The sequence below is a fragment of the Lepidochelys kempii genome, chromosome 15 (genome assembly GCF_965140285.1).
Source record: "Lepidochelys kempii isolate rLepKem1 chromosome 15, rLepKem1.hap1, whole genome shotgun sequence".
Lineage (NCBI taxonomy): Eukaryota > Metazoa > Chordata > Testudines > Cheloniidae > Lepidochelys > Lepidochelys kempii.
This window is the reverse complement of record NC_136394.1, coordinates 11939413-11961776: the sequence shown is the minus strand read 5'-3', so window position 1 is coordinate 11961776 and position 22364 is coordinate 11939413. Positions and strand designations below refer to the sequence as shown.

The following is a 22364-nucleotide window of genomic DNA, read 5'->3' as shown; positions in this document are numbered from 1 at the left end:
TCTAGGATCCTCTTTGCTAGCTGGTGTGGTGTGGAGTCTCAGTAGAAATGAATTCTAGAGCATTTCTGAGCCTCAAAACACAAACCCTGATGTGGTTCAACAGGGCGTGTGTGTGTATTACACATAGTGTGTGTACTTATGTAAGTATCCTTGAACAGAACAGTTTTATGCTCATTGTTCTCATGACAGCTCCAGTACCCAAAGCAGTTATTAGAAGAAAATACAATCACACTGCAGTGACTTACACTCCTAGCTAAAACGAGGGCTTTTGGTAACCACCAGTCAGTGTGAGATTGTATGTAAAACTGCCACCATCACACCAGCAGGGGAAAAAAATGCAACACCTATCGCACATCATCATGCTGCTCTGTGATAGGACATCTAAAATCAAACCACTGAAGAAAATATTTTTTCCAGCCAGTATCTGACTTACAAAACAAACATTGTTGCATATTTATTGTGATCTCCATCTCAAGCTAATACTTACTGGGGGAAGGAGAGGTATAAAAACCTAGTGATAGAAAGTCACATTTCCCTACACATACGTAGTAGTGGAGACACTCTTGAAAACTATATTAGTAAGAGGATTTTAAATATGAGAGAGAGAGAGAGACACACGCACACACACAGTTTCCCAAGATCTATGCTTTCCCCAGTAAATGGGACATTTCTCTCACCTGCATGATGTCAATGGCCATAGCCTGGGTCTGCACCCCTTCCAGGTTGTTCACCAGCCAGTGGACAACCTCAGCACTGATGAAACAATACGGAGAGAGGCCCTTCTGTTCAGAGAGCAGCTGGATCCCTGTACTGAATCCCAACAAGTTAAGCATGTAACTAACATGAACTGAAATCACACAGGAAGACAGAAAAATTACTACTGCAGAGGAGGAAAACCCAGAATGAGAAATCTGAAGTTCTCTGTAGCTTGTGTACCGTTAGTCTCTGAGACTGCAGAAGATTGTATTTTACAATGGAAAAAGCTCCGAAATTACTCCCTCTACAGTGACTCCTGCTTAGGCAGGCCTGGGACTGTAGCACCTGACCTCTGTGTAGCCACATTTTGTACCCTAATTTCTACAGTGACTCCTGCTGGGAGAGGCTAGAACTGAATAATACAAAGATCACTTAAGAAAAGCTATTCCACCCTAGACCATGAAACTCTTCCATTGGGGGCCCACCTATCAAATCCTGCTTCAAAGCCTCACAGTGAGATTTTAGGCATGTTTTGACTCAAAACTTACGTGGGGTGCTTCATGGCTTCAAGAATCTCGATCAGAGTAGAGGAAGAAGTCAGGGAGCTCGCAGAAGACTGCTGAGAGCTGGAAAGTAAACAAAATTGTGTTTACAAGTCCTGTATCTGCCAGTCTAGTTTGACAGATGTTGAGGAGAGCTGCTGTTTCTTCTCTTCACAGCAATAATTGTTCCACGTTTTATCTTCTGTTCTTGGTGCATGTGCCAGTAATTTGCAAAAGGGAGGAGAGTCCAAGCATGCAGCTCTTGCCTCAGAAAACCTCCTTAGTGCAGCACAGAGCAAAGGGGAGGAGTTAGTTACCTTTAAGGAACAGAGATGACTAAAGAAGAACAAGTGAAAGCTGCAAGCACATTTTTGCACTGGATTTACTCATGCTATACAAACCCTATTTGCACGCACTGTAGTTCAGAAGCAATTCAAAGCATGCCATTTGAAAGTTATTAACACGGGAAACAGATGCTACTGTAGGTTTATTTTTAATACCACTTCCCCCATCGTGTTTCACCACCAGATTGGAACCCCTTGGATTCCAACAACCCACTTGATCTAACGATGCACTGGAGGGTCCCCTGTCTCCTCGGAGAAGAGGGGATATGGATTTCCACACCCATTCAAACCCTGGCTTTCTCAGAGTGCTCCACGAATAGCCACAAAAAAGTTCTGGAAGGAGCAGACCGTTGCGGTGAGGGAAATCCGGCTCATGTCTATTCAGTGCTGGACAACTGGGCTAGAAGGCTGGTTTTTGGTGCCACTATTCAAGGACAGCGTTCTCCATCTAAGTCACAGAACATGATCTTCAAGTGACATGTGCCTTCCAGTGCTGACACACATGAAATGAGCACAGCACGTATTGTCCTATGTTTCCTGTGCTAAGTACCCCTCCTGCCCCGTAACCAGCAAGAGGAATGTATTGAACAGAATATCATTACTGAACTGCTGTGCTCGTCTTACCTGTTCTCAGTGGAGCCAGCTGTGGCATATCCCTGGTCTCCTATATTCTGGGAGCTTCCAAAGGGCTGAGTGCTGCCCCTATCAGCTGACTGGCCTGTGTTTATCAACATGTTGCCATCTAGGGTTGGAGGAACTGTCTGATCTAGAGAGACCTGTAAGGAGTGAGACATAGCAACACCTTTATACAATTCACAGCACATTCCTTTTTCGACTTTCCCTGCCTCTCGTAAGCACCCCAGCTCAGACTCTTCACAGGGCAAGCAGTCCTTTATGCAACCATAGACATGTACAACAAAGACAAACACGGCCTTGTTTTAGTTGGAGCTACTGACAACTCTGCAATTCATTACATCAGTGTCCCAGATTGACCCAGATTAACATAAAGATCACCAAGTAAGCAGCAACCGTGCTAACAGAATTGGTAGCAAGGTAGCAAAGCTGGCTGCAGCCTGATATTTTCAAATTTTAAAAACGAACAAGGAAGGATTTAGATTTAAGAGAATAAGCACCACCACACAGCCATGGTGACTGACAGAACAGGAACTCAAGTCGCTGAATGGAAGCGGTGAGCAATTTAAAAGCTCACTGCTCTTCCTCTGAGATTGAAGCATGTGAATTCACCAGAGGGATTTCAGTTTTCATTATGGAAAACAAAAAATAAAAAAACACCCATGCACACCTCTCTCTCTCTCTCTCTCTCTAAAAAGAAGCCATAATCCATCTATCTTTGATTTTTTTAGGGTAGTATCAGAAAACTGATTGGCACTCGCCCACAGCCATGACACTGAGTGATACTACAGGACACTTTCCTCCTGCAGAAACACTTGTACTAGTCCATGGCAGACTGAATAGTTAGCAAAAATTAACATAAAAGCCTTTCAGAAAGAACAGGAATGCAGAAAGATTCAGCAAAAGACAGGCTGTAATTATCAGCTGCCATCTGCCATTAACACATATGGCTTAGGGAAAGACACATTATGTAAAAGCTACATAAGAGGAGTGGGTGAGGGAGATGTGAATGGCAGAGAAAGTCTAACTCAAACAGGTGTATAATGAGGGCTTATCTGCCTTTATGATTCCACAGTGCCCAGAGTCAAGCACAGGACCTGACTGAAGGCATACAGCTCCCCTTGGCAGGGAGTTTGATGGAGGATGACAGCCAGTTCGGGGGGTTGGAGAAGGCTTTTACTCTGTGTCACCTCTCCTCACTGCCATCACCCAAGCTCTCACACTTTGCAAATTGTGCCCTTTCGATACAGCCAAAAGTGGCAGATGCTCCATATTGAAGCTACAGCACATTCATCCCTCCCAACCCCAGAGCTGGCTTGGACTAGCAGCACCTTCTGAGGATGCATTACCCTGTAATCAACTACTAAGGAGTGCGCAAATGGCATCTGACACTACTACCCCACGTTTCAGAGTAGCAGCTGTGTTAGTCTGTATTCGCAAAAAGAAAAGGACTTGTGGCACCTTAGAAACTAACAAATTTATCTGAGCATAAGCTTTCGTGAGCTACAGCTCACTGCATCCGATGAAGTGAGCTGTAGCTCACGAAAGCTTATGCTCAGATAAATTTGTTAGTCTCTAAGGTGCCACAAGTCCTCCTTTTCTTTTTACTACCCCATGAGACCACAGTGAATTCCACAATGTTTCCATCCCTGAGTAAGCTAAGAATTCTAAGGTGGCACCTTGACCTGGTTCTCTACAGCACCAGCTATCGAGGCAGATACCACAGGAGATATTTAACAGAGAATTAGACAAGTAAGAGCTATTGCCATCCTTGTTTAGTGAAGGTAGAAATCAGGAACTTACTAACAATGTGAAAGGAAAAGTCTGAGTATTTGGCAAGTAAAGAATAACAAGGAAGGGTTCAGGAGCATCCAAAACACAATACAAATACAGAGCTGTGGATGGAAATAAGTGCATTCACCAGCAGTCCCTTTGTATTAATTACTACCCTTTTAGTGCAATGCACATCTCACCGCTGCAGAAACCAATGAGCACGGGTGGTAACTAGCGCAGGCCTAGCTTCCTCAGTTACAAATTCAGGACCTGAGATGCAATTCATTGTTTCAATCCAGATGTCAGGGATGGGAAGATCTGATTCAAAACTGACCTGCGGGTAGAAGGTCGAAGCTGTGCGTGGGCTGCGAACAAACTCCATAAAGAAGGCCCCATCCTGAAGGCATCGGAGGAAGTAGAAGCAGTAGCAGCAGCAGCAGTGACAGGAACAAGGAGGTGAAGAAAAGCAAAGACAGCATTGTGCAAGTGTGCAGTCACCACAGGGAGGGAGTGAAAAACCAAAAAGACACCTCCATCCAGATAGGCAGGCAGATCAGAGTTCAGAGCATCGGCAGACTCTGCTCTGAGACATTCCACCTCCCTGTTACAAATGCCCCAGACAATCACATGAGACTATCACACTAATCAGGGGCCTGGCCAAGCACATGCAGCTCTAAGCACAGCCTCAAAGTCTATTATGGTGTAAGGGAGAGGGAGAGAAATTCACTGTAAAGAAGCTCTTTCACCAATGTCAAAGCATGCACAAATTAAATGGGCACGCCCCCTCCTACACACATACCTGGCATGGACTCTTCCCTTGCTGCTAACCAAGGTATTGTGCCAAGATTCTCTCCCGAAAAAAGATAAGGCAATTGAGCCCTTTAGCTTTTCATTTGTGTTTTCATTCTTTGTTGCCTTCTTTAGGCACAAGCCTTTCTCCAGTCTGAAGTTACTAAGATGGGCCTGTACCTGCGGGTACATGTACACCTGACTTAAGTCCTTAGGGACTTCACCACGTGGTTATAAACCTGGCACCTTCTTTGGTGCAGGAACATGGCAGGTAAGCTGTGGCCCCAATCACAAATGCTAATACAAGTAACTTTACAAACTGCCAGGTGTTCCCCGAATGGTTTTTGTACCAAGCTAACTCATCATGCTAACCACTCATGGTTGGCTGAGAACTACCCGCTAAGCTGATCCACCATAGTGTCCTGCAGCCTGGGAAGGTGCATTTTGGTGTGACTTTGACTCAGAATGCTCCCTCTTGTCTGTTGATATAACACACAGCTGTGGTCGTGTCTGTCAGCACTTGGATTGTTGATCCCTGGGGTTGCAGCAAGGATGCCTTGCATGCCAGGTGGATGGCTCCGAGCTCCAGGATGTTTATGTGATGCATGAGGTGATGTATTCCAGAAGTCTGAGACATGCTCTCATTGATGTTTTTGGGTGAGGCTGAAGTTGCTTGATGAGGTTTGCTATTGTTCGGAATCTTTCATATACTAATGGAAACATTTAACTGTAACCTGTGAATGTGAAAATACCCATTGCTCTCTTTAAAATCTCTATTTGTAGGTATTTATAAAAGAGCTTTTCACTGGAGTATCCGGACACTGCCAGTGACTGATGAACTTGTCTGAACTCTACACTAAATCTTCCATGAAGGATAGATTTTAATATGGCTACTTTTTGATTATGGCCAGCCGTATTTGTGCTGAGAGCAAGGTCTCCTATGTAGCATGTGATAAAATACTTTGCCAGTGGACTCAGCAGGAATCACTGACAGCCAAGCTATTCCTTCCTCCATCTGTAGAGCATGCTGGTTCCCCATATCACTCTCCTCCCCCACGTCCTGCTATGTGAAATCCCAGCAATGCAAAAAGTAGTGTGGTTTTTAACTAGGGAAGAGGAGAGCAGAAGTGCAGGCTACTATGCAGTAGAGGTTTAAGAGGAGATTTTATAGCACAAATTAAGGTCTGAAGGTTTGCAAATGTACTTCAGTCTTAACGTTCTGCATCTAGCTTTTCCAAGTTTAAGTGTATTGACCCTGTCCTCTCATGGAGCTCAGTGAGGTCCATGTCTCCAACATAAATAAGTTTTTTTCTTAGTGAAAAGGTCAAAACTTCAGTGCCAGTTCACTTGGCAATACAAACTACATTCCAACGCAGATCTTCAAGGGGATGCTGTATATGCCCTGGATACTGTACCATCGGGCACTTTCTTAATGGTCAGTGCCAGGGCACCAAAGGGGCCCTTCTCAGGCTGTTGGCTGCTCCTTGACAGTTAATCGTGAGACAAGTCAGACTCATGAATCTTGTGTCATGACTCAGTAGGCACCTGTGCCTCAGCTCTGGAGCAGTGCTCATGACGACCCCATCAGACATTATGAAAGCCAGAACGGAGGCAAATAAGTGCAACTTCTTGGTCAACATAGCCCTGGAGGCTTAGGGTGGAATCTCGGCTCCCTGGGGCTCTCATGGAGAATGACAGACTGGAGGACTGAGGTCTAGAGCTGCATCCTTCCTTTCAGTGTCCAATGAGGCTTACAGAGTAACAATTTTAAGCAGCCTTTGAGTTTGCTTAGAAAAGAGGTGATATATGGTACATCGCTCAGGAACACATCCCTCTCCTAAACAAAATAGGCACTTAGAGAGCTCATCATTAAGTGGCATTGAAGCTTCCCACAAGGGCCAGGTTTCAAACCTCGGAGATTCAGCTTCTGCCATTTTGCTAGAGCCCCTGTATGGGGCTGTGTATGTGGTGTTTCTGTCTTAAAACCTGAACCTGTCTAAAATAAAGCATACCAAGTTGTGTGTGGTCAATGGGCAAGAAGACTAACTTACGACTAACTGAGCACAGTGTGCAGAGAAGCAGGCCAACGCGCCAGGGGTTCTGTCTGTCACAGGTGTTTAGAATGAACTGAGGGACAGCTGGACCTGCCCCACCCTTTCTGCCTTGGGGGTGTGGGGGGAGCCACAAGGACATTTAGGATGCAGCAGCAGCTCCAACAGACATTGCTAGCTTAAAAAAATCTGACCTCACATGCATGGCACATATGCGAAGCAAGACTGGAATCTATGTGTACAATCACTCCAAGAACTCTCTGTTACTTGAGAATGTCTCCTCTGAAATTATCAACTAGAGACTGGGCCAGAGTGTTGTTACCTTGCGTGGGCTGTCCACATAGGTGGGAGTGATGGCAATACTCCCACTCTCAGCAGGTTGGGCAGAGCTCTTCCCAGCAAGCATTGCTGCCTGCTGCTCCCCCAGGGTCCTAAAACAAAGGATAAAAAGCCATAAAGATTGTTACATAGTGTCCCAGGTTGGACCATACACTGGCTGAAAACTATTGTTTTGGGAGGAAGCATTGGTGTGCTTTCTAGAGACAGATGCTTTCCCCTACACTCAAGCTCAAAGGGGTCTATCAGTTTTTTAGAAAAGGATGATTTTACCCCATATACACAATACCTTGGAGCCCTGAATCTATTAACTGCTTTTCCTAACACACAATACTTGCTGCCCTCTGAATATGTTCAAAGCTCTCCCCTAGTACACTAGCATCACACTCCTTGTTTTCAGTGGTGTATCTGGTACCAGCACTCTTGGAATTTACTCACCATCATTCCTAAATTATTGCTGGTAACACATCTACTTAGCCTCAGTTTTACAGCCATTTTAGGCAGACACTTTTGTGCAAATGCAGCTAACGTAGAGCACTTTCCACCAGGATTTGCAAAAGGAATACTACTAGAGTTTATAAAACGCGACCAACTCCTTTGTCTTATGATGGGAGTTGTTAGAGTGAAAATCTCTTACAAGTAGCTGAGCATTTGGTTGTTTTTTAAGAGGAAAATGGCAGTTGGGACTGCAAAAATAGATTATGTCTTTTTTTTTTTTTTTTTTAAACCATGAACCTATAGACTATTTCTGCCTGAGCTGACGTATCTCAAATATGGACATTCAGTCAAAACAGAGCCAGGACACAAATATTTTTCAGATATAGAAAAGAAGATAAATTGACATTTCATAGAAAATGAACAGGTGCTTCCCCCATCCCACAATGTATTGCTAAGCCCAACACAAAAACAGAAGGAAGAGGTAACTAGGCCCTGGTCTACACTAGGAGTTGAGGTCAAATTTAGCAGCATTAAATCGATTTAACCCTGCACCAGTCCACACAACAAAGCCCTTTTTTTCCCCCGACTTAAAGGGCTCTTAAAATTGATTTCCTTACTCCACCTTAGCGCTGAAATTGGCCTTGCTGGGTCGAATTTGGGGTACTGTGGACACAATTAGATGGTATTGGCCTCTGGGAGCTATCCCAGAGTACTCCATTGTGACCGCTCTGGACAGCACTCTCAACTCAGATGCACTGGCCAGGTAGACAGGAAAAGGCCCGCAAACTTTTGAATTTCAATTTCCTGTTTGGCCAGCGTGGCAAGCTGCAGATGAGCATGCAGAGCTCATTAGCAGAGGTGACCATGATGGAGTCCCAGAATCGCAAAAGAGCTCCAGCATGGACCAAACAGGAGGTACGGGATCTGATCGCTGTATGGGGAGAGGAATCCGTGCTATCAGAACTCAGTTCCAGTTTTCGAAATGCCAAAACGTTTGTTAAAAATCTCCCAGGCCATGAAGGACAGAGGCCATAACAGGGACCCGAAGCAGTGCCGCGTGAAACTTAAGGAGCTGAGGCAAGCCTACCAGAAAACCAGAGAGGCGAACGGCCGCTCCGGGTCAGAGCCCAAAACATGCCACTTCTGTGATGAGCTGCATGCCATTTTAGGGGGTTCAGCCACCACTACCCCAACAGTATTGTTTGACTCCTTCAATGGAGATGGAGGCAACACGGAAGCAGGTTTTGGGGACGAGGAAGATGAGGTTGTAGATAGCTCACAGCAAGCAAGCGGAGAAACCGGTTTTCCCGACAGCCAGGAACTGTTTCTCACCCTGGACCTGGAGCCAGTACCCCCTGTACCCACCCAAGGCTGCCTCCTGGACCCGCCAGGTGGAGAAGGGACCTCTGGTGAGTGTACCTTTTAAAATACTATACATGGTTTAAAAGCAAGCATGTTTAATGATTAATTTGCCCTGGCATTCGCGGCTCTCCTGGATGCACTCCCAAAGCCTTTGCAAAAGGTTTCTGGGGAGGGCAGCCTTATTCCATCCACCATGGTAGGACACTTTACCACTCCAAGCCAGTAGCATGTACTCAGGAATCACTGTAGAACAAAGCATTGCAGTGTATGTTTGCTGGCGTTCAAACAACATCCCTTCTTTATCTCTCTGTGTTATCCTCAGGAGAGTGATACAATTCATGGTCACCTGGTTGAAATAGGATGCTTTTCTTAAGGGGACATTCAGAGGTGCCTGTTCCTGCTGGGCTGTTTGCCTGTAGCTGAACAGAAATGTTCCCCGCTGTTCGCCATGGGGAGGGGGATGAGAGGAGGGCTAGCCACGCGCCGGGGGGGGGGGGGAGGCAAAATGCGACCTTGGAACGAAAGCAAATGTGCTATGTATGTAATGTTAACAGCAAGGTTTACCATGAAAGAGTGTACGCATTGTTCTAGAAAATGTGTCTTTTTAAATACCACTGTCCCTTTTTTTTTCTCCACCAGCTGTATGTGTTTCAAGGATCACAGGATCTTCTCCTTCCCAGAGGCTAGTGAAGATTAGAAGGCTAAAAAAAAAAAACATTCTCTGACCTCATGCTGTCCTCCCACACTGACAGAGCACAGACGAATGCGTGGAGGCAAACAATGTCAGAGTGCAGGAAAGCACAAAATGACCGGGAGGAGAAGTGGCGGGCTGAAGAGAGGGCTGAAGCTGAAAGGTGGCGGCAGCGTGATGAGAGGAGGCAGGACTCAATGCTGAGGCTGCTGGAGGATCAAAGTAATATGCTCCAGCGTATGGTTGAGCTGCAGAAAAGGCAGCAGAAACACAGACCGCCACTACAGCCCCTGTGTAACCAACCGTCCTCCTCCCCAAGTTCCATAGCCTCCTCACCCAGACGCCCAAGATTGCGGTGGGGGGGCCTCCGGCCACTCCACCCCAGAGGATTGCCCAAGCAACAGAAGGCTGGCATTCAATAAGTTTTAAAGTTTTAAACTTTTAAAGTGCTGTGTGGTCTTGTCCTTCCCTCCTCCGCTACCCCTCCTGGTGCTTCTCTCCTCCACCACCCCTCCTGGGCTACCTTGGTAGTTATCCCCCTATTTGTGTGATGAATGAATAAAGAATGCATGAACGTGAAGCAACAATGACTTTATTGCCTCTGCAAGCGGTAATCGAAGGGAGGAAGGAAGGGTGGTTAGCTTACAGGGAAGTAGAGTGAACCAAGGGGCGGGGGGGTTCATCAAGGAGAAACAAACAGAACTTCCACACCATAGCCTGGCCAGTCATGAAACTGGTTTTCAAAGCTTCTCTGATGCACACCGCACCCTCCTGTGCTCTTCTAACCGCCCTGGTGTCTGGCTGCGCGTAACCAGCAGCCAGGGGATTTGCCTCAACCTCCCAACCCACCATAAACGTCTCCCCCTTACTCTCACAGATATTGTGGAGCGCGCAGCCACCAGTAATAACAGTGGGAATATTGGTTTCGCTGAGGTCTAAGCGAGTCAGTAAACTGCACCAGCGTGCTTTTAAACGTCCAAATGCACATTCTACCACTATTCTGCACTTGCTCAGCCTGTAGTTGTCCAGGCTGCCTGTGTATGGCTTCATAAGCCACGGCATTAAGGGGTAGGCTGGGTCCCCAAGGATAACTATAGGCATTTCAACATCCCCAACAGTTATTTTCTGGTCTGGGAATAAAGTCCCTTCCTGCAGCTTTTGAAACAGACCAGAGTTCCTGAAGATGCGAGTGTCATGTACCTTTCCTGGCTATCCCACGCTGATGTTGGTGAAACGTCCCTTGTGATCCACCAGTGCTTGCAGCACTATTGAAAAGTACCCCTTGCGGTTTATGTACTCGCTGGCTTGGTGCTCCAGTGCCAAGATAGGGATATGGGTTCCGTCTATGGCCCCACCACAGTTAGGGAATCCCATTGCAGCAAAGCCATCCACTATGACCTGCACATTTCCCAGCGTCACTACCCTTGGTATCAGCAGATCTTTGATTGTGTTGGCTACTTGATCACAGCAGCCCCCACTGTAGATTTGCCCACTCCACATTGATTCCCGACTGACCGGTAGCTGTCTGGCGTTGCAAGCTTCCAGAGGGCTATTGCCACTCGCTTCTCAACTGTGAGGGCTGCTCTCATCTTGGAATTCTTCTGCCACAGGGCAAGGGAAAGCAAGTCACAAAGTTCCATGAAAGTGCCCTTACGCATGCGGAAGTTTTGCAGCCACTGGGAATCGTCCCAGACCTGCAACACTGTGCGGTCCCACCAGTCTGTGCTTGTTTCCTGAGCCCAGAATTGACGTTCCACCACACGAACCTGCCCCATTAGCACCATGATGCCCACATTGCCAGGGCCCATGCTTTGAGAGAAGTCTGTGTCCATGTCCTCAACACTCTCATCACCGTGCTGATGTTGCCTACTTGCCTGGTTTCGCTTTGCCAGGTTCTGGTGCTGCATATACTGCTGGATAATGCGTGTGGTGTTTAACGTGCTTCTAATTGCCAAAGTGATCTGAGCGGGCTCCATGCTTACCGTGGTATGGTGTCTGCACAGAAAAAAGGTGCGGAACGATTGTCTGCCATTGCCCTGACAGAGGGAGGGGTGACTGACGACATGGCTTATAGGGTTGGCTTACAGGGAATTAAAATCAACAAAGGGGGTGGCTTTGCGAGAAACTGAATGGCCCCCTGAAGAATAGAACTCAAAGCCTCAAGGACAGAACTCAAAACTTGGTTTAGCAGGCCGTTGATTTCACAGAAGGAGGGAAGAGAAAATGAATACAAAACAAATCTGGTCTATTTCTTGTTTTGAGCCACTTCATCTATCTTTATACATCTTGCTGGCAGCAGACTGTGCAGTACGACTGCTAGCCATCGTCATCTCCTGGGTGCTCGGCACAAGACGGTGCAGTATGACTACTGGCCATCGTCTTCTTCTGGCTGCTGATTAAAAGAGAGTGCGCTGCCAGTAGAACTCAATCGCCATGAGACGAAACTTAAAAGGGAAATGACCTGGCTGAGTCACTCCCATGTTTGCCCAGGCGCCCCAACCTCATCGAGTTCGGTTAAAAGAGCACCTAGGACTACGTCGATGTTGGCTACCAGTCATACTGCTCTGTCTGCTGCCAAAAGGCAATAAACTGCTGCTGTGTAGCAATGCAGTACCGCGTCTGCCAGCACCCAGGAGACATACGGTGACGGTTAGCTGAGCGGGCTCCATGCTTGCCGTGGTATGGCGTCTGCACAGGTAACTCAAGAAAAAAGGCGCAAAACGATTGTCTGCCCTTGCTTTCACGGAAGGAGGGAGGAAAGGGGGGCCTGACGATATGTACCCAGAACCACCCGCGACAATGTTTTAGCCCCATCAGGCACTGGGATTTTTTACCCAGAATTCAAATGGGCAGCAGAGACTGCGGGAACTGTGGGATAGCCACCCACAGTGCAACGCTCCGGAAGTCGATGGTTGCCTCGGTACTGTGGACACACTCTGCCAACTACATGCACTTAGAGCATTTATGTGGGGGGGGACACACAATCGACTGTATAAAAACGCTTTCTCCAAAACCGACTTCTATAAATTCGACTTAATTTCGTAGTGTAGACATACCCTAGGAGGTTTGAAACTTGCTTATACTGAGTTGTTAGCTACCAGTGCATCCACACCCATACCTAATCTTTAGTGTAGACATGATTTAAAACAAGGTAGCTCAGTTTCTAAGATGCACCAATATCAATCACATTGGACCAGTGCAAGACATGTCTATTCTAGAGGGTTTGCATTAGTGCAGCTACACTGGTGGCTGAAATCTCAGGTGTGGATAAGGCTTTAGTCTTGCATCAGAAAATCAAATACACTGAAGGTATTCCAATAGAGAGGGAAGGAAGCTCACAAAACTAATGCGCAAACATAATTAACCAGCAGCGTATCCTACAGTGTATGAATTGTGGCTTCAAAAATCCTTCTGCAAGACTCATCTCCCTGCTGGTGTCACCTGCTCAAGGACTTGAATCAATTCTCTCCTCGTGTGGGAAGGTGCATTCGAGTGTGTGTGTAAAACTGATTAGCACGAGTGGGCGTTAACAAGGAGTTAGAATGTCTGTGATAATGGGACTTACTCTCAAATCCACCCACAGCACTGAGAGCAAAGCAGACTCTTGTGTGATCACAAAGTGGAATTTGGAATCACACCAGCGATTCCCTGTTTAGTCTCTTTCCTCCCTGTACGTTATATTTCCTGAGTTGAAGTAACTGTCCTGCCACCTCCTCTGAAGTGTTTTAGTTCATAATGAAGATTTTGAATATTCTAACAACATTAATCAGGAGATTCAAAATAAACTCGTTGTGTCATTAAAGATCTTGGTTTTAATCCATAAAGATCTCTACAGTTTGGGATCTGGTTAGCTTAGAGACTGCCTCTCTCCCACACACCATTCCAATGGACTAGATCATCTGAGGAGCTATTGCTGTCAGTCCTAGATGGGCACAACTGGATTGGAAGCAGGGTGTCTTCAGCAACGATCTGGAAATAGTTCTGTTTGCACTGACATTGGTACAGCCTTCCTGTTGGCTTAGTCTTAATACATCACACACATTACATCGGATGTTTAATACCCTCAGAACAGTAATAGAAAGGAAACAGTGATGTGTTACCTCCTTGAGATATGCAATAGCTAATGGATATAAACGAGCATGAACATGAACTCCATTACTGGAATGTGAGTGTAGTTGAGAGACCGTCTGATGTTATAACTCAAGGATGTTAATGACATATCACTGGACGCTACAAACCATATCCCCAAACGTTTTATGAACAATTCTGTACAAAGTAATGCTATACTGACTGCGCTGTATCCTACCAGCTGGAGGGGAGGATCTCAAACGTGGAGCTCATTCCCTCTGAACTGTCAGTGCCAGAGATGGTCATCCTTCAGAGCCTGGTGCAAGGCTCATCTTTTTAGCCAAGACTTTGCTGGGTGGATCTAAACGAAGGCACTTCCTTACCACTCTCTCCACTTTCCTTATTTTGCTCATAGTGGGCAGGTGATTAATTCAGGGGTAGGGACAGTACTGCTGCCCATAGCAAGTGGTACAAACATGTTTCATGTGTGACGCACCAAGGTACCATGGTGATGATCTTGTAAGCTACTAATATAATCTTATCTCTTTGCTACCCTTGCACTTGTACAGATGTAACATACCCAGTCCTACTGAAAGGAATGGCATTTCCCCACCATCGTAACTCCTCTCAGGGAGCAAAATCTGAGCTGTTCCCTTTGTTTGATGATAAATTCCCCAATGTGCTGAGCCCGTGCCAGGTGGGTGCTCTGGGATAAGGGTGTTTATTAACTTAAGTGTTGAGACTCACTTCTGACTGGCTTCCATTTCCAACAGGGCTGAGAGGGCAGAGGTTCCCTTCTTCCCAACAGGCGGCCCAGAAGGCTCCAGAGAGTGAGTGGAGATTGGGCCAGCCAACTGCAAGCCTTTCATAGCAGCCCCTTTCTAAGCAAAAAGGAACAGAAGAGGAAACAATGAGTCAAGGTCTTCAAGGTTCAGCTGAACAACAATAAAGTCAGACCTTATAACAGTGATAATATTTTGGAGACAGCACCTAACAAAAGAGCAAGGGCTTCTCTACACGGGGAAACTAACTAGAATAGCAATTCCAGAATAGCTCCCCATAGGGACACTTTTCCAAAATAAAAGTGACTTTGTTCTGGAATAATTACTGTGCTCACAAAATGGAGTAATTATTTCAGAATTTATTCCAGAACAGTATCTCCACACAAGCGAGTTATTCTGAAATAGGTAAGTGGGTCATTCTCCCCCTTTCAGATAAAACCTAAGACAGGAAAAATAATTAGACTGCCCTGAACTAGCAAAGTTACGAAACATACCCTCCTTCACTTATACACTTCTGAAGCTGCACAGGACTCTTTGGGTGAATTTCATACACTTGCAAACAATAACTAATAGTACTGGCCATTTGGTGATTCTCAAAGTACAATTATAGACAACGGATCCACCAACCTGTATCACTTCCTCCACTCGAGCTGCTGAGTGCAGCACTCGGCCTGCTCAGTTCGGAAAAGTAAATTGTTCCATTCCATCGAGAACAGGGATCTCCCAAGCATCATTCCCTTAGAAGCAGGATGCACAATGCCCCCACATTCACCATTGCCACAGTACAAAGCAGTGCAAGAGTCCTTCAGTGGATGGTGGTTCCCAAATATCAGTCTTGTTTCAGCAACAGACTGTCTCTGAGCAGAAAGCAATGCAGCCAACAGGCTTAGTGTACAGTACAGCAGCGCTTACTGCAATGCCAGTCAATTGGGAAGGTCACTAGAGGGCTAGAAATGCTTCAAAAATTCAGGCTCTCACCCCACTAAGGTTTAGTTACAACAGTGACTCACCCTGATCATCCGGTCTGATCGATGGCGCCGACGAATGCGATTCAAACCCTCCACAAACCGGATGAAGCCATCCAAGAGCTGCCATTCCTCTTCATCAGAACGGGGCTTGTCTCCATACACATCACAGTGTGCTTCACCTTCTGTAATCCGCTTTGTGGCACTGATGCAGGCTGGGAGCAGCAGAAAGCGCGTCCTCCAGAATTTCAGTGACTCAATAAGGCTGGAGGAAGGAACACAATGGACAAATAAAAAAAGCAGACGGTACAGCATACATCACAGCTGTGAATGAGAGATTCTATAAAACATAGCTGCGTGCCAGCTTGCTTAGAGTCCAACATGTAGATGACAATATCCCTGAGTTACATCTGCAAAGATCACCATGTCCCCACTGCACTCCCACTTTAATTAACGGAGTTAATACTCGCTTGCATCCATGGTTTTAATGGATCTCATGGCTGTGCCATTAAGCATCAAATGTCCTACATGTGATGGGGCATTCAGTAGGATGAATGTCAGTGGGAGGTATTTAGCACCAAGCATGTTGAAACACAGTACAGAAAAACTAATTTCCAGGTTGATAATGTCACACGGACCCTCACTTTTAATGTAACCCATTAGGCAATGCCGTAACAAGTTTTTACTGTAAAAAGCAAAGGAAAATAAATTTAAGATATACAGGCTAAGGCACAGAGGATTTCAGCTGAGACTTGAAATGAGATGGAAAGATACAAGGAGGTGGGTTCACTGGATAGACGATATAGAAGAAAAGGGGCTCATCACCTTTGGGGATACTCTGTGAAGGGACAAAGAGAAGGCCAGTTTTAAAGTAGACAGAGGGATGGAGTAGAGTTAAGCAAGGTCTGTGACTTGAACAAGTCCATAGAAGGTTTTAAAAACTAAGGAAGGAAAATTTGAATTGTATCTAGAAATGAATGAGAAGTCAGGGAAACTCTCCAAGGATGACAAAACATCATCATATTTCTTTGCATGCCCGGGGAATGGAGGAGGGTAAAAAATAGATCACAAATACCAGCATGCGTGAGACTTTGCACCAAAATCAGGCAATGCAAAAATGGTGCTATGTAAAATTCAAATAAGTTAACAGAGCTGCTAATAGCATATCAATGAAAGCAGGTCAAACACTCCCTCAAGTACCATGTCATCAGAGGTATTCAAGCCTTTACGGAGAAAAATGTTGGATCAATTGTAGATCAACAGGAAAAAAGAAAAAACAAAAAAACAAAAAAAGCATAGGACAAAGAGCAATTAGGATGGAAAATGAGATCTCTCACCTGAAGTCTTCAGAGCCAGCGGAGCAGATATACTGATCCAAGTAATTCCACTTGTACTCTTCCAGCCGCTCATGGGAGAACTCGACCCAGCAGGAGACAAATTCAGAGTCAGAGTGCGAAGGGCACAAGCTGTAGGTGTAGTTTATCTGAGCAGATTCATATGGATACCTGACAAAAGACAAAGCTAGCCTCACCAATCCTGGCACTATCAACGGCAGCTCCTCCTTGTAATAGAAGGCACGGAATACAGTCATCCAAGCAAGTACAGGTAGGAGGAGACAGCAAGTCTACTGGACAGGTGGTGCTAACTTACTTGAGTGGAGAGATACTCACTTGGGCAGGTATCGAGTGACAGTAATTATTTTGTCCTTTAAGATGACTTTGTGGAACGTACGGCCCATGCTCAGCCAATACTGATCTTCCTCCTCAGGTTGGTTTCGTGATACAAGGCCTATAAGTAATGCATAAAGAGAACATCTTTCTATTAACCTATGTTAATAGTCACAGCTTTGTTGCACAAACTGCACCTATACTGTAACATTCCATGAATGAGCTTCCAAACACAATTTAAACCAAGCGTCATCTTTAATACTGTTTCTCTGAGGAAGGCTTGCTCAGCAAGATCAGCAGTAGACATGCTGCAGGAAGTGTTGTGCACCTAACTGATGGGCTGGTAATTTCAACATCATTTTCCATCCTTCTCTGTGCTTCATTCCTGGAGCTAGCCCCTTAATGTGTTGTTTTTCCAAACGAGTCTCACCATTTAAGCCTCCGCTTCCCACCCGAAACCAAGAAGGGTAATAGTTCTAGTTCCTACATTCACCTCCCTCAAGCCTCCCCTTACTTTAACTCTGTCCAAAAGACACCATCATTAACAAAATTTTAAATCAAAGCTTGCACTTAGACTGTGATTCCAACACAGGGAAGTGGGACCGCATTCCCCCACATAATCTAGAGCCCATCTACACTGGCTATTAAACTGCATTAGCGGAAACATGGTTTTAAGACAGTTCTGGCTAACCATGCCCACTCTGGACTGGACACAGCCATTTTTAAGTCATGTTTCAAAAAAGACTTATTCTAGACTAAAACTGGAGAGAAAAAAAAGTTTCAGAAATAGCTGTACCTGTTCAACAGTGACTAGGCAAACTATTTAAACCTGTGTTAGCCTGAACTATGTTAAACTGGCTCACCTACATGTTTCAAACCCCAGTGGGTACAGGGCCCATTTTTTATAAGTCTCCAAATAGAGGTCAGAACTGCTCTCCTGGATACACTATGCAATCCCCTCCCTCCCACAACCCCATATCCATCTCCTGCAGTCACAGCTGACTCTCCATTGTCTGCAGTGGAGTACTCCAGGACATGTATCACAAGAAATACGGGGGTTGTTTGTTTTTTTTTTATTAAAACAAACAACTGGAAATCTCTCCCTCCAAGTAACCAATCACAGAAGACAAAGTAAAACATGAAGAGAAAGAATGAGTCACACTGAGAGGGAGGGTTACCACCAGCTCTTACTCCTGATGACTGCGGAGGCTGTTGGGGGAAGAGGAGTGAAGGAAAGACAGGACAGAATTTATTGTGGAGAAAAGGAGCTACAAAGCAGGTGACGCTCACCTCGGCTGTAGAGGGGGCTGCTGCTCAGAGGGGGTGGTACAGTGGTAGTTGGTTTCTGTGGTTTGGGATGCACAATGATTTGATATCCTTGCATAAGACGCTGACAAATGAACTCCTCAAACACTTGTTGAGCTGTCATCTGCACACCTTCCTCATCTCTCCTGAGCACAAGGGGTTAATCACAAGAACAATCAGCATAATGAACTGACCACACACCTGCTCTTGTTTCCACTTTTCCCAGTTGAGGCCCTATTACTGCAATGGAATCTGCACCGGTGGAGCCTTGTGCCTGCACAGATCGACTTGCAAGATCAGGATGTAAGACAGTTGCATTTCTATCGCTTCTATCAACAGTTCATGGGGATGGATATGACCAAATTGTCTGCAAATATTAGCTGGCATTTTGCAAACAATTTTGAAGCTAGTGAGAATAAGAGGTATTCTGACCATCAAGATTTATTTACAACAGCAGAAGTTAAACTTCTGACAGTTGTATTTTTCAGCACTTGTACTATTTAGCAAATATATTCACAATGATATTCACTTCTATAAGACTTTCCATCAGAAAGTCACAAAGCAGCTCAGTAACGTGAATTAAAACTCAAACACCTTTAAAAAGGGGAGAATACTTTCCTTCCTCAGAAAGGGGCAATTTAAAGCACAAAGAGATTAAAAGATCATCATTGCCAATGAGCAGGAGAGCTGAGAATAAAACCCAGAAGCCCTCACTCCCAGTGCTGTGCTGTAGCCAAGAGCCCCTATTATCCCCTTCTTCTCCTGAACACTGGTATCCTGCTCTTAGAGGGGCAGACATTTCTCCAAGCAGATTAATTGACTTTAATGCTGCCATTTATTATACCTTCTAAGTGCCTAAAGTGTAAGATTTCAGTCTCTCATGTGAGAGGTTTTATTCCTCCCTAACAGGGCAGTAGCCAACATAGCTCTGTTTTGTTACTTCACAGTTGGTGGGAAGTTTCAGAGATGTTGAAAGGAAGACGCATGGTTTTGGGAAGAGTGTTCTGCTGTCTGGTGGCTACTGCAGAGTTGCAAGAGAATCTCAGAGTGTCTTTTGGTTTATCACACCACGTTCCTTCCAAAATTCTCCCAACAAAGCATCTCTAGAAAGGGGATGGAGAAGCAGTATTTTTTTTATTTTTTTATTTATTTATTTTTTTAAGAGATACTCAGTATTCCAGGACATTTATCACAAGAAATGTGGGGGTTGTATTTTTTTTAAAACAAACAACCATGTCAAGTTTTGTACCCAAACTAAATTTCTAACAAACATCCAGAGGGAGGCAAAATGGACAGATGTTACCAGTGGACAAGGTGCAAAGCTGTCATCTAGAGAGAAAGGCTATCTATTCCACTGCCAACCATGTTGGCAACTCTATATATTGTACGAAAGGCACAAAATGTTCATCTTCCACCAGATTATCCCTGCCTGGGATTACCTGGAACCTTTCAGTTCAATGCCAGAGAGTGTACTAGAGGAAGTGTTGGCACAAACCTGTCAATGTCGGCTTCTGGGAGCAGGTCATAGCAGCCCTCAGTGTAGTCATTCTGCAAGCTCTGGCGGTCTGGGAAGTAGTCCGTGGTGAGAGGAAGGCATGCCGGAGTAGTGAGAGATTTCCAGTCCACCCCAACTGTACAACAGAAGCCTGGCACTACGGGGGGAGCAGACAGTGTCAGAACTGCCTCGTTGCATCATGGGGAGCAGACAATGGGGGCACGTGTGATCACACATGAAAAATTAGGGGTGGGGAGGGAGAAGACGGATGTGTGAACAGAGGAAAGTTGGAAAGAAAGATAAGTGTAAGATATGAATGAAAGTCACCAGTGGGTTGGATGGGGAGGGAAAGAAGGCAAGTAAGAGAGAAAAGGGGAGGGAGAGAAAGACACAGTTTGTTAAACAATGCAGTGCACATGCTAATTCAATCCCATCATGCAAATGGGATTCAAAGTTAATACCTTAAATTATCTGTTGATTGTAAGCTAGAGCTGAAATAGCTGCTGAGGTTACTGCAGATCAAGTGCAATTTCATATTATTAAACATATAAAAGAAAAAAAATCAACATTCCAAGTCTGGACAAGCAAATCAGACCAGCTCCTCCTCCTGGATGATTGTAGGAGAGGTTGGTGAGGGAAAGAATGACAGCCTGTTTCTGGAATAGGTAGCATACAACAGCAGAAAAGAGAACATTTCTACAGTTATAAAAATAGAAGACAGCCAGAAGAGGTGGGAAGAAAGGAAAAATAGTATCTTGTAACCTGCTTTCCCCCCACACCCCTTTAAATTTCGACTGCTATTGTAAGATTCTGGAGATCTAAAAACACAGATAATTCAACATCAAATAATCTACATCAATCATCTGTCCAGGGATGCCTGAATCAACCTGCCCTAAGAGCTCTTGGTGATTACTGTTACAAAAATCATTGTTGCACAGATCTCATTGACAAAACTGTTTCGCTTTACCTTAAACATTTTATTTTAACATTAATGAGGGGGGAAATATTGTTGCAAGGAACTGATACAAGACAGACTGTTGCAAGAAATGTTCTCTGAAGCAGAGCCATGCCCATACTCTTGTAATAGATAGAAGCATGTAAGCGTCAGTAAAGGGTATCTCGTACATAAAATGCTGGCCTTCCTGTTCTCTCATTATATTGTCCAGCTGGCACCAAACAGAACCTTTATGGTTCAGGAGCAGACACAGGAGAGTCCAACAGCCTCTTAACCTCTTTATGTAAAAATTATGGGCAGAGGATGAATTTAGGAAATGATACAGCTATTGATTTAATGAATTCTTAGACAGGAACAAGTAAAGCCATAGTATATAAGGGCTCTACGGAGAGCCACGGACAATGACAGGGAAGCAGAATGTAAACCCGACTGCTGCCACATAGTCAGGGCATAACTACACTACAGCTGCAGTGCTGTAGTTTAATACTGCATCAACGGAAGCGGTTTTTCCATCAGTGAAGTTAGATTAACTACACTGATGGAAAACTCTCTCCGAGAGGTGGTAATTAGGTCAATAGGAGAATTCTTCTGTTGACCTAGCCCTCTTTACAGAGAGGGTTAGGTCAACCTAACTACATCGCTTAGGGCATGACGTTTTTCACAGCCCTTAGCAACATAGCTATATCAGTCTATTGAGGCCTGGTCTACACTTAAAAATTAGACTCCCAACTCCTTGCTCACCAACCCCCTAATGCCTTTGCACATGTACACACCCCAGCCCATGTTTACACAGGCCTCCTGCCCAACCCTCCCCTCCCGCTTACTTGGATCCAGAGAGGTTGAAACAGCATCTTCCAATGAATCTTTGTTCTGCGTTCTGAGGTTCATCCCTATGAGAGGCAGACATGTATTTTATTACAAATAATCATTTGTGCATAACATTCATTCCTCTTCCCTCCAAGAGAAATTCAGACAAATGTGTGTAAAGCTCTAAGTAATTATATAATGCCTCTCCCCACCCCCAAGATATTCAGGGCACCGCATAACATAAAATATGTAAATACAGCCAACACATACAAAGCCACCATCTTTAAATTCAATTAAAGTGGTCCAGTACTAAAATGGATACCACGGTGATGGGCACCTTTATAAACGCTTGCAATACAAAATAATTGAGAGTTACTCGTAATTATTTAGCTTGCTAGCCTCTAGATTTTATATTTAAAGGCTAATCCATTTTTTCCTAAATTGGGCACTTTTTTTGAACAAGCAGGATGTTTCTGGTTAGATTTTTTTCTTACTTAAGGGAAAAAAGTGAGAAGAATTAATACATATAGAATGTATCGAGGAAGATGCTAAAGTTAGTAAAAACAAACAATGGAAACTGCAACAGAAATATTTATATAGCAAAAGAGGAAAAATAAGATTTACTACAGCGTTCAAATAATTTATCAGAATAGATTATGGGGATT

The 22364-nt window shown here is 44.8% G+C and overlaps 1 protein-coding gene across 14 annotated transcripts in view; it reads right to left on the bottom strand.

Annotated features, from left to right (window-relative positions):
• The window catches only part of DEPDC5 (DEP domain containing 5, GATOR1 subcomplex subunit), a 65425-nt gene that overhangs the window by 13327 nt on the left and 29734 nt on the right, over positions 1-22364 (bottom strand). For 8 of the 14 annotated variants that reach the window (XM_073312467.1, XM_073312466.1, XM_073312479.2 and 5 more), the window contains 12 exons: positions 21717-21782; positions 19938-20121; positions 18428-18588; positions 17141-17258; positions 16808-16975; positions 15516-15735; positions 14471-14604; positions 7151-7259; positions 4323-4385; positions 2207-2358; positions 1245-1322; positions 678-810 (listed from right to left, as the gene is read on the bottom strand). In XM_073312467.1, coding sequence (XP_073168568.1) covers positions 678-810; positions 1245-1322; positions 2207-2358; positions 4323-4385; positions 7151-7259; positions 14471-14604; positions 15516-15735; positions 16808-16975; positions 17141-17258; positions 18428-18588; positions 19938-20121; positions 21717-21782 — 1586 coding nt within the window. The remainder of the gene's footprint in view (positions 1-677; positions 811-1244; positions 1323-2206; positions 2359-4322; positions 4386-7150; positions 7260-14470; positions 14605-15515; positions 15736-16807; positions 16976-17140; positions 17259-18427; positions 18589-19937; positions 20122-21716; positions 21783-22364) is intronic. The other 6 variants (XM_073312470.1, XM_073312471.2, XM_073312473.1 and 3 more) reach the window with 3 other exon arrangements.